Source organism: Leishmania mexicana, chromosome 30, assembly GCF_000234665.1.
Source record: "Leishmania mexicana MHOM/GT/2001/U1103 complete genome, chromosome 30".
NCBI classification, from domain to species: domain Eukaryota; phylum Euglenozoa; class Kinetoplastea; order Trypanosomatida; family Trypanosomatidae; genus Leishmania; species Leishmania mexicana.
Genome location: NC_018334.1, coordinates 1,064,982 through 1,076,797, shown reverse-complemented (window position 1 = coordinate 1,076,797; position 11,816 = coordinate 1,064,982). Strand labels below are relative to the sequence as shown.

Below are 11,816 nucleotides of genomic sequence, written 5' to 3'. Positions count from 1 at the left end.
TATCGCACATCATCAGCGAGTTGAGTGCCGTTATGAGACCTCGACTTCCCTTTGGATACAGGACGACAGTGGCAACGTATAGCAATGCCTGCCGTTCGTTGATGTGCCTATCTTGCATGCCGTTTATATATATATATATATTGCTGTTCTCGTCAACAGAGACAACAGCATACTTTTTATCCAGCCTTGCCGCTCCGGCGTCCTTCTCTACTAGACTTACTCCTACCCACCCCCTCCCCTTCGCACATGTGTTCACATCTCTCCAGCCCCGCGCGGGCTGGAGTTACGGAGAGCTATCCTACACTGCAAGCGCAGTTACATGACGCACTTTCACGTCCTCCTCTCCGCTCTATTCTCTGCAGCTGCCTCGCTGCACCACTCCCCGGTTCCATCGGCGTTCCTTTTTCTTCTTCGTTTTCGTTTTCTGTTGTTCGTGCAGAGATCGTCGACCAACAAAACAAAGAACACGAGTGGGCCTCGCATGCCACCACACAAAGTCCCCTCTCCCCCTCTCTCCGACATCACCTTCTGTTTTGCTCGGGCTCAACATGTCTGCATCTGCCGGAGTCGACAAACAGAAGGGAAGGGAGAAGCGCGTCGCTGATGCAGCGTTTACTTTCCATTCGATCTTCCCTCCCCAAAAAAAAAATCGTACGCATCAGAGATACACTGCTCGCCTGCACGCGAAGCCGGCATCTTTCTCACACGCTCGTCTTCCACGAAGGTCGCCCTGCCAGTTTGGTCGCCGTGTGCACTCACCGTACCACCGCGCTTTGCATTCCTGCGCAAATCGCAGCGCAGCGCCCACACGTTTATTTCTTTTTTGTTTGTTTGTTTGAGGTGGCCTCCGCGACCAATCGTCTCCCTGTACACGTTGAGCGCAAGCAGACACCTGCCAGTCGCTTGCTTCCTCTTTTGTGCCGCGTTGTTGTACGAGCGTGTTCCAGGCTCTACTCTGTCGCTCATGGCGTGCCCCAGAGCCATCGGATGCGCACCATCACTGCCACGTCCCCTTCCCATTCTCGATCCCCTGTTTTCCCCGTCTCTCTGCTAGGCACACAGAGCCGCGCTTGCGCCTGCTGCCTCTTCGAAAGCGTCGCGTCCGCACAGGGACTTCCATGCTGCAAAAACTGAGCGCCCTCTGGAAGGTGTCAAGGGAGAGCATATGCCAGCCAGATGCGACTCCGAGCACTACCGGCGACGGGGCCCCGCCGCACACTCCCGACAGCTCGCCCAAGCCTTGCGCGCGGTCCGCTACAACGGCAAGGGACCAGCAGAACAACCCCCTCTGCGTGCCCTCCGACAGATCGACGATCAGGTCTCACCGAACTGCGGACGCGCAACGCGTAGAAAGCAGTGACTTCTCTCCTTCCTCGGTGCCAGGCCGACCAATAAGCAGCAAGGCCACCGGTGATGCAGGCCAACGCACAGGTCTTCCCTCGATTAGTGGCGCGCCGCTCCTTTCGCGCTCGCCAGCCCAGCAGAAGCAGTCCATAAAAGCACTCAGTGCCTCACCGACAAGGAGTGGCTCCCACACCCCTTTCCTGGCATCGCCTTCACAGCGGCCGCGGATGACGTCTCCTCTGGCACCACTGGGTCAAGGTCAACAGCGTCTACCACGGGCCAACGCCAAGGCGCCGCTCGGTCCCCCCACAGCTACCGCCTCGACACCGAAGACTGCTGGCAATGAGGGATGCGTGGGTATCTACACGATGCCCCGCCGGCTCACAGCGAATTTGGCGCACACTCTAGACAGCTGTGTCATGTACGGGACTCTCTACGACAACAGCGGGACTGAGGTGAATGAAAGCTCTCCGCAGCCGCATCCTTCAGAGCCGCCGTACTCTATGCTGCAGTGTCGGACGCTTGCAGTGCTGCAGCCGTCCCATGCACTCAAGGGCGCTAGTGAGCCGGCCCCTGATACAGTTCCGCGGAGGCGCACGGAGAGTGATAGCGTGGACAACAATGCATCTGTGCATGAACCCGAAGTCGAGAAAAACTTTCACGAGGCGATGCTCTATCTTTCCAGGTTCATGAGCGGCACTCGTAACGAGACGACGGGAGCGATGAGCGATGGTGCGGGTGGCACTGCCATCAGAGGCGGACGAGCGAATCGCAGCGGTCTTCTCCGTACGCTTCGGTCTTCAAGGCACGCCAGCGATGCTACCAGTGATCCGGCGAATTCGTCGAGTGCGAAGAACTGCGACTCGAGCGAGGCCTCCGGTTTCAGCCGCCTCGACTTCGCATCGCTCTTTGCGACACCCTCGTACGACCTCCGCTGCGATGAGCCCACAGGAATGTATAACGGCACCGCCTTTAATCAACCAGTGGGCCAGAGCGCTGGCGTATTCTCTCTTGCCGGCACCACCTCGGACTTTGCGACTCCTCCGGTGAGCATGACGTCCCGTGTGGCTTCGAAAATAAAACAAAATGAGGGAAGCAGTTCGAACGCGCGGCTAGGGCGGCATGTCGAGGACACTGCAACGGAAGCCTCCGAGAGTGTGAGCGTGCACCCCAAGAAGATGGAGGAGGACATGGAGGAGAGCGTGTGCAGCCAGACAGCCGGGACAGCGGTGCTACGCCGCGTTAATGACCTAGCCCTGTCGCAGTGGAAGTACATTGCACTCGTTGCCAATAAGGTGATGGAGAGGAAGACACTGGTGAGGGCATCGCGGGCGCTGTCGCAGAGAGTCTCGAGCGTTTCTGGCGCTCTGGAGCTCAACGTGCTGCCGAATAATCAACTGCAGGAAGCCTCTGCCGGCGGCGCTAATCGAAATGGCAGCTTCCTCCTCGATGCCACAACAGAAAGCCGCTACATCTTCGACTCAGACGACGACGAGGTGTCCGTCTATGACGCCGATGGCCGCCCGCTGCTGATCCCAAACATGAGCGATTTGTGGGATGACTTCCGCAGCTCCAACAGCAGCGATGAGAGTCTTGTCTTTGGTGAGGCGGACGCGTTTACTGCGGATGACGGCGCAGCCCACGCGGGAAAGGAAGGCGAGAGCGAACTGTGTGCCACTCGCCCGCCCTCGCCATCCGAGACGAGGCGTTTCCCCGACACTTCACACGATCAGCAAGCACCGCCGTCTTATGCAGCTCCCGCTCCTCCAGCCGCACCTGCCCAGCGGCAAAGGCGGCAACCAGTACCCCACAACGGATCTGTCAAAGGCAGCTGGGGCGGCAGGTGCTATGACTACAGCAACGGCAACACAAATCTGTATCCGGCGTACCAGCGCCACCCTGACCCGCGGACGCAGGAGCAGATGAGGCGGCAACGAATCATGCAGCAGCAGCGCCAGCAGCTGTTCCAGGAACAGCAACGGCGGCACCACTTCCACTCGCTCACCGCGGGCTACGAGAAACACACGCAACCACAGCCACACCCCTATGCACACCATCGACAGGGACGATCTGGGAGCAGACGAGGATGCCCGAGTAGCAGCGCCAAGATGCCATGGCCGCAGCCGGACATCTACAGCGGTCCAAAAGTGTACACGGGTCAATCGAAGTTTGTGGACTTTACTGCCCTGAGCGGCATTCGCCTGAGCGATGTGAAACGCGTGAACTCGCCGTGTTGGAACTCCATAAAGCTGGCGGATGAGATGGAAAGGTAGGAAACGGACGGTCGACAGACGTGAACCGATGCTCTTTCCCTGCTCTTGTTGTTGTGCGCTCATGGTAAAAGTGTGCAGATACTGTGAGGGGTGAAGGTGACACCAACGTATTCGCCTATTAGTGATACATCAAGACAGGGACCCCCCACTCCCCTGACGGTGACGGGCTGGATTCGAACGCAGATCAAACTGCAGACGTGCCTTTAATGGCTGGCTCGTCTTTCGCCTGGCGTTTTACTTCTGCCCTGTTGCGTTGCGTGGGTGTGTGTGGGTGGGTGGGTGTGTGGTCATTGCAAGTTGCTTGGGAAGGAGATCCAGGCCGCGCATCGCCTGTGCGGTAGTGATAGAGCGCACGCAGGTGTGACAGTGGCTTCGCGTACGAAGACGCTGCGCGCTTCATGCCGTCTTCCACGACGCCGCTGTGAAGTTGTCAACGGAGTGCTGCAGGTGAAGGGGGATCGCTCCGTCGTCGATTCGATGTGACTGGAGCTGCGTCGTGTGCTTTGCCATGTTTCTGTCAGCGGCCACACGCTACTTATTCTTTTTTCTCTCACTTCGCTGAGCGAGACTGGAGAGCCGCTGAACAGGTCCGAGGAGGCATGTAAATGACAGCAGCCGGGATGCGTCCCGCAGAACCCGAGGTGGTGGTTGATCTCGCTCGGTATCGTCTTGAAGCATGCAGAGACCATTGCACCAGAATCCGTGAACTCCTCCTCCCCCCCCCCCACTTGAATCGGGTCCCCTCTCCCTCCTTCGAGTTCCATGGGGAAACGGGGGAGGGCTGGGGACGCATGTGTGTGTGGGGTCTCTTTATCCTACCTCAGTGCCGCGCAAGAGAGGGGGTGATCCTTGTCCTTTGCGTCACCCCACTTCGCTCCTCACCGGCGGATGGCGTGTGGACACCTCCAGTGCGTGGTATCGCAAGCTCCAGTGCCCCTCCGCCAACTCTGTGTGTCGGGGAGCCAAGCAGCACACCTTATCCCCTGTCAATGCTGAGCCACCTCTGACGGTGGCAGGGCCGGGCACCTGCAACGTAGGCCGAGGCCGGTGCGATGTACGGCTGCCGATTGGGGCGGTGGGGTCCTGAATGGCGCGAGGTCGGAGCGGCCTGTGACACCGGGCACGCGTGCACCATCCATACGATGGGCGAGGTGTCAAGGGAGCTCGAGCGTCTCTCGCCCGGCCCTCGCTGCTTACTGGTGCGGCGCCGGAAACACCCGGAGGGGGATGCGCCAGGGGTGGCGGCCGGCATAGTGGGTGCGGCCTTTGGGAAGCGGGTGCGTAGAGCTCGAGGCAGAGGCCGCGCTCAGATGGCTGAGTCGGTGCACTGCTGTAGCGCGCATCTACGGCTGCCATCGCGCCATGCGACGTGGGGGAGCTGTGACAGGCCGAGGGGGTGGTAGGGTGGAGGTGAGGTCGTGCTATATGGCTGTGTGGACACGGATACGCTGACGAAAAAGCATTCTATCCGCTGCGATGCGTGGCCCGTCTCACCATCGGGCCTCGTGAGCGAGCAGGGGCTTTTGCACCTGCGCCATTGTTACTCGCATTCTAATCTGTTCTTCTTTCTTTTTTTTTTTTGAAACCTCAACAGTCTCTGGGAGTGCGGACACGGGGCGAACTGGTGAGTGCCGCGGTGTCTGCTCCTCACCCTTCCCCCCTCCATCACACTTCCCTCCTCTGCTCTTTGATGGTGTTCCTACTGCTCGTCTCATCGGCATTCTCTGTGCCTTGTTTTTTTCCGGTTATTTGCTTACATCGTACATTTGTTTTGTCGAACGCTCTCCTTCGCTTCCTCATCCTCTAAACCCTCTCCCATCCCCCTTCCCCTCCGCTCTCTCTCTCTCTCCTCCACGATATGCGGATGCTTGGGTGTCATTGCGTGCACAGACCCCTTTGTTTTTTCGCGTGGGTGGGTGGGTGCTGGTGCGCCCCGACCCCGCGTCTGTTTCCCTGTATTGCCCTCACTCTCCTCTCTCTCTCTTCTCCGTTTTGTGTTGCTGTTTGGAGGAGGGGGAGGTCACTGCCGTTGGTGCCTTGCTGAGCGGTATGTGATTGCGTGCGACCACTCCTTCTCCCGCTGTCTCTCTTATTAATATGTCTTTTCGATGGCGCTCGAACGGTATCGGCACGGAGGCGTCTGATGCGATTGGAGTCATCTCTTTGAGGGGTCGCTCTCAATCTCCTTTTGTTTTTCATTTCTTACTGGGACAGCCAGTGCGCTCGTCGTCCTCTCCCCCGGTCTGTGAGCGCTGCCTATGGCAGTCATTTTCTCTGGATCCACGGATAATTCCTGCCTTGCAGCTCTCGAGCGACCATGAGTCTTGCTCAAAGGACAAGAAAAAAAAGATCATCCGAATATCGAAGAAAGGAAAGGATGCCGCCACGGCAGCTGAACAGGGCGCCTTTTCTGCGCTGTCGTGCTATACCGGGTCCGCCAAGAGACTCTATGCGCATGGCTAACTTCTTCATGCTTGGAAACGGGTCACGGGGGTGGTCTCCCTTGCACCAACGCTGTGTTCACGTCATCGCGCACCGCTGCTTTTTCCCAAACGCGTCTCCTTGCTTCTCGCTCCCCGCTTTGTCGCTCCTCTCACTGCACGCACGCCACGATTATGCATAGGGTAGATTCTCGTCGGGACTCGCACAGCAAAGCATAGCCGTGCGAGACACTGTTTCAGTCACCGAATCAGCGCCCCCACACGGAACAGAGGCCCGACGTGTCCACGGTGCAACTTCCTCCCTCCTTCTTCGCTTCATGTGATTCACTCACCGTCTCCTCTCCAGAAACCGGCACCACAGTCAAAGATATCAAAAAAAAAGAGAAAAACGAATTGATACCACGGCAGCCCAAGTGGTCGGGCAGTGCATGGGCATGGGTAGGAAAGGACTATCAAAGCAGAAACACGCTCTTCTCTTTCCTGCTGTCGTGGATCTCTCCTTCTGCGTCTGGTCTGCATCCGGGACGTGGCGCGCGAGTGCCCCATTATCGCGGCAGTGGTGAAGAGGGGGTGGACTTGACGACTCTTTCTTTGTTCCCCTCCCCCTCCCTCCCTCCCCCCTGAACTTGTGTAGTCCTCTCGCTTCGCACCGTTGCTGCCGTTGTTTGATCCGTCTTGTCGCACTCGTCGGATCCCTTCACGCCCCCCCCTCCCTCACCGTTACCCTCTCCGCCTCCTCCTCGGTTTTCATTCGCACTCCCGTCTATTTTGTTGCACCTCCCCGCCTCCACCTCCCCCCACCGCCTTTTGGCGTTCTTTTCTTGGTTGCGTGTGCGTGTGTGCATATGTGTGCTGCCACGGTTGTGTTGTGTTGTCTCCATCGCCTGCGTCTTCTACCGGCGCCTTCGTGTTCGCGTTTTGCTTTTCTCCCTCCCCTTCTTTCCTCTTCTCCGCTGCCCTCCTCCCGTCTGTGTCTCGTGCCACCCTCACGTGCGACTCCGGCGTCAGGGCGATCGACACGCGCCACTCGGGATCGGGGAATCCTCAGAAACGTTATACCGCGTCCTCCTCTCCGCCTTGTGCATACATGTTTTCTGAGCATTTTATTGTTTGCTCTTCCCTATTCTTTTTTTTTCGGTACTGCGTCGCCCTGTACGCCTTGGTTTGTTCGCTTCCCCTTCCCCACCCCCCACCCCTCTCGTTGACTCCTCCCCCTCTGCATCTGTACGTCGGGCGCAACGGTGTTCTCACTCGTTTCCCGTTTAGTGTCTCCCTTCCGCTGTCGCCTGCGCTATACAGCGGCTGCCTCTCTCGCGTCCTCTGTCTCTTCCTTTACGTCGAACATATCATTTTCGGCTACCGCTTTGTTTGTCCTCGGCGCCCCTCTCCCACCAACCTCGCATTCCCCATCACCATACGATCTCCCCCCTCCCCGCTTCCCAATCCTCAGCCTCTTTCGTTTCCCTCTGTGCCTCTCCTCGTCATATGCGCAGGCGACGAACACCGTGTCACATGATACACTTTCTTTTTTTTCGGCGCCTTTCCTTTTCTGTTTTGTCGTGCAGCAGTGTCCTCATATTCCCGTGCATCCCCCTCAACCGCCGCCCCTTGACGCCCCCCCTCCTCATCCTTTTCTTTCCTTATCGCGTTGCCTGGTACTGCATCGCAGGAGGTCCGTTGCGTAGAGCGTACTGCGAGTCTCCGTTGTTGCTGCCCATGTGCGCGTCACCCGCGACGCGATCTTGACCTCTTCACGTGTGTCTCTCCCGCTCCCTCGCACTCTCTCTCTCTCCAGCTCTGCCGCTTCGCCACACGTCCAACACGCGCACGATGGGCGTCACTTGCACACGTGAAAATGACGTTGTGTCCTCATCAGCGGTGACACGTATGGGTCTCACCCGCCGGTGCAGCCACCTGGAAAGCACAAGGCACCCTAGCACTTTCACAGGGAAAACCTCTCGCCGTCACAGGTCACCCACGCATGCCAGAGCTGATGTGTGTGTTGGATGCGACAACTCGTGTGAGGCCCTGTGTGCGGTGGAATCGGTTCCCCTGTCTGTCTCAGAGCCGATGGGTGCCACTCTTCTGCCGTCTTGTGCAGAGAGGCTGTCCTCAAACCGAAGCTTCTGCAACGGCAGCACTGCAGAAACCACTGTACCACACACTTCTCTCGTCGCAGATACACCGACGGCACCGAGGTATTCCATGTACCACATCCCTGACGAAGAGAACGACAACGGCTACACTCTCACGCCCTTCAAGTCAATATACTGCCTACCGCGCACGGCGGAATTAGAGCCTAACAACTTCCGCGCGGTGGTGACTCACTCCCACGCCGCAGCGGCAGCGGTGCCGAGCACGGAAACGGCTGCCTACAGTCCGAAGGGCGACGACGGTGGGGAGAAAAAAGGCGCCGTATCACAGGAGACGATGTCGTGCAAGGCGTTCGGGACGGAAGCCAGAACTTTTTCCAGGCAGTCACACAAGGCCCTGTGGCGCGGCTTCTCCTTTGGCATCGCGTCCGACTGCACTGATGACTTAGTGTGGAGGCACGCGGACGAAACGTCGTGCATGTCGAGCGTCGAATCCGGCCTCGTGCTGCAGCCGGAGAGCCGCACCGACTCGGCGTCGTGTTGGGAGGTCTCTTCGATATTTCCGCGGGCAACCATCTGCACAGAAGCGGATGAGAGTTCTAGCACCGTGCTCACCAGCCAGAGCACGCTGTCACGGCGGCATACCTTTGGTGTCATGATGCCAACAGGCCATAGCCAAGTAGTGGAACACACGGAAGACGGCGGCGCCTGGGAGCCTGCGCTCGCTTCCCCTAGTGTATGCCTTGATGCGCGTCGCTCATGGCAGAAGCAGAAGGGCTCCATGACCGTCACGAATGTCGTAGAGGAGGAAGAGGGGCAAGGAGGCGCCTTCGCTCTGCAGGACCGTCACCACCACCGTCATCACGTCGGCAGGCACTATCACCTGGCGAGGGCACCTGCCGTGGTACCGCCATGCGCCTCATCACACGCCCGATCGAAAGTCGGCAGGCAGTGGCCGCAGCCCATCATGGAAGGACCCAAGAGCAACCTTTCGCGCAGTCGCCCTTTCAACGTGGAGGCAACGCTGGGTTACTCGGCGCGAAGTGCCCGTTTTGTGCCATCTCCCGACTGGGGGCGCATCTGCGTGAGCGAGGAAGAGAAGCGGCGACTGACGCAGGTCCTTGTGGCTCAACAGCAGCATGCAAAGAAGTGGAAGCGCGCGCAGGCGGCGCGCTGGAACTTCGTCAGCTTGTGAACAGTGACAGGCGGCGCAAGCGCACTGAGGGGCCTTCGCTCTTCACTCGAACGGGGGCTCGCTGGCAAAAAAAAAGCGCGGCGCTCCCTTTTCACGAATGGGTACAAAGGCTCTCCGGAATCGTGCTGGCGTACTGCATGAAACGGGCCTCTCTCGTGTACACGACTCCTCGCTTACGTTGCATGTGCCTGTGGTGCTTGGTTTTCTTTTGCCCATGAGGTGACGGCATCCTCTGACGCATTCTCCTGCTGTTTTATAAGCGATACTCCTCACGGCATTCCTTCTTCCTCTCTCCCTCTGTCTACGCCGTGCCTTTTCGTGAGTCCTCCTCCTCCTCCCCCCCCCGCGTTTTCCATGCTCCCCCCCCTACTCCTCCTGTGTATTGTGCTCCCAAGAACAATAGAATGCGCGGGCCTCCTCTCCTGCCCGCACTCGCTCCTTGTGGTGCATCTCCTTGGTTGTCTCTCTTTCTCTATTCTTCGCTATCGACCACTCCCCAGCCCCCACCCCTCACCCACCCGCCCCGTCTACTCCCTTCTTCCCCATCTGCCGCTTTCTTTCTCTGCACTTTGTTTTTGTTGTTCTTGTCGCTACTTCCTACTTGTGCGCTGCTCAAGATCTCTCCCACGCACACGCACACGCACTCACACCCTCTCCCACACTTTCCGTCTCCACAGTCCTCATGCGCTCTCTGTGCTCGGGTGCTCTGTCCCCATATGTGTGTGTGTGTGTGGCGAGGCTGGTTTTCTTTGTTTGGCTTTCTGAGCTTGCGCATGGTCCTCCTTTCGTGTTCACGCTGTAACTGTACGTTTCCATCGTCACCTCAGCACAATGGCTCGTGCATGTGTGCGTGTGTATGTGTGCGCGCGCGCCTGTAATGCCGTTGTTTGGACTCTCCGCCCTTCGCCCTGACTCTTTTTTTTAGCGGCGTCTGTCAACGCAACGGCCCCCTACTGGCAGGCCCTCTTCCCGCACGGCGCACTCCCCTGCAGTGGGATCTCCCGTAAGCGCTGCAAACACATGTTCTTGTGAAGGGAGGCTCCCACCGGGCCTTTGAGCACGCGAGGTCTTCTGTCGACCTACATGACTGCTTTATAGCGTTTCGTTTTCGATATGCGAGTGCACGTTGTGCGACTGGCTTCCTCTCGTTCTTCTCTGAAGGTGGCATAAGTGTTCCTGTGCCTCTTCCCTGGCTGTGGCTGCGTCCACAGCGTGCAGCTCTCCCTCTCTCCACCTCCTCTGCTCTTTTCCGCCCCCTTTTTCTGGTCACGACAGCACCGGGCATGTGCTCCGTTTGGCACAGAAAATCTGCGCGGGTGTCGACAGAGTAGCGGCCCGTCGGTGCAAGACAGCTCTGCCGTACAAACAAGCTCCACGTAGGAATGCCCTCACATCAGGGAGGCAGTGGCAGAGAGAGAGCGAGGGAGTCCGCGTCGATATTGGCAGGTCTTGTGTCCCTATCGAAAGTAACTGTACACCCTTCACCGCCATTCCTCTGAAAAAAAATAGAAGTAAGCGCACACAAGTCTGTGACACATCATACATTCTTTGAACCTCCTACTAACGCGGAATCAGGCACCTGCTGGATCCGGAGAAAGACGCACGCGACGACTGCTGCCTCCTCCACGCTTTGCGTTACTTTCGGTTTCTATCCTGTATTCCCCTGCGCTGTCGCAGCTGCGCCTGGCGTCTCCACATTGGCCACGGGCAAGCAGTAGGTAGCTTCTCTTGCCCCCCCCTCCGTGTCCCCTTCCCCACCTCCGGGGAGTTTTTTCGTTGTGCGTGCATGCGTGTCTGCTTATTATGTCCGTCGCCAGGGAGCTGGTCCTCCTCGCACACGCAGCTCTCTGTCTCTGTCTCTGTCTTCCTTTACTTTTCCTCGGGTTTGTATAAACCATCCGCCTCTTCCCAAGTGCCGTGCTCTCTGCAGTGCTTGGGGGGGGGGGGCACCACCACCACCCCTCGTCTTATTGTTCTTCTCGTTGCCACTTCTCTGTTGTTCCCGGCGTTAGTTCTCCGCTGCTGCCTGAAGGCTTTCTATCCTTTGTTTTTTTAGAGGTCAACACACCTCCGGCAAGCAACATGCGGAGCTACGCAAGGCGGGTGTAGTGGTTCCGCCCTCTGTGCTCCACCCTGGACGCACGTGAGACAGAGCGATGCGAACACATGCGCACCCAAAACAATGCGCCCAGTACTGCGGAGCTGCGCCACTGCTGCGGCCGCCTAATGATGCCAGCGAATCCGCGCCTTGACGTCTCTTCCCCGTGAACTCGGCACCGTTTGCCACCCCAAGGCACCCAAACAAAGAAAGGAAAAAGAAGCACTGGCTTTCACGCTGTACATGTGCGCAATGGGCTACTCCGCCGGCCCACATCATCTTCAACTCCGCTGCGCGAGGTGACACTCTCGGGAGGTCTGTAAGTGAACGCCTCGGTCTCTCGACGGTGCTGCCGTAGTGCCTCTGCCCCTT

The 11,816-nt window shown here is 58.4% G+C and overlaps 2 protein-coding genes across 2 annotated transcripts; both read left to right on the top strand.

The window, feature by feature from the left end:
- Window positions 1–1,118: 1,118 nt before the first annotated feature.
- On the top strand, window positions 1,119–3,617 carry LMXM_30_2210 (hypothetical protein, unknown function; the record flags this gene model as incomplete). The annotated part of the gene is made up of 1 exon (XM_003877693.1): window positions 1,119–3,617. One exon carries the CDS (start codon window positions 1,119–1,121, stop codon window positions 3,615–3,617), a length of 2,499 nt encoding a protein of 832 aa, XP_003877742.1.
- A 4,271-nt stretch (window positions 3,618–7,888) lies between these two features.
- On the top strand, window positions 7,889–9,346 carry LMXM_30_2200 (hypothetical protein, unknown function; the record flags this gene model as incomplete). Its single annotated transcript, XM_003877692.1, has 1 exon — window positions 7,889–9,346. One exon carries the CDS (start codon window positions 7,889–7,891, stop codon window positions 9,344–9,346), a length of 1,458 nt encoding a protein of 485 aa, XP_003877741.1.
- Between the last annotated feature and the right edge of the window lie 2,470 nt (window positions 9,347–11,816).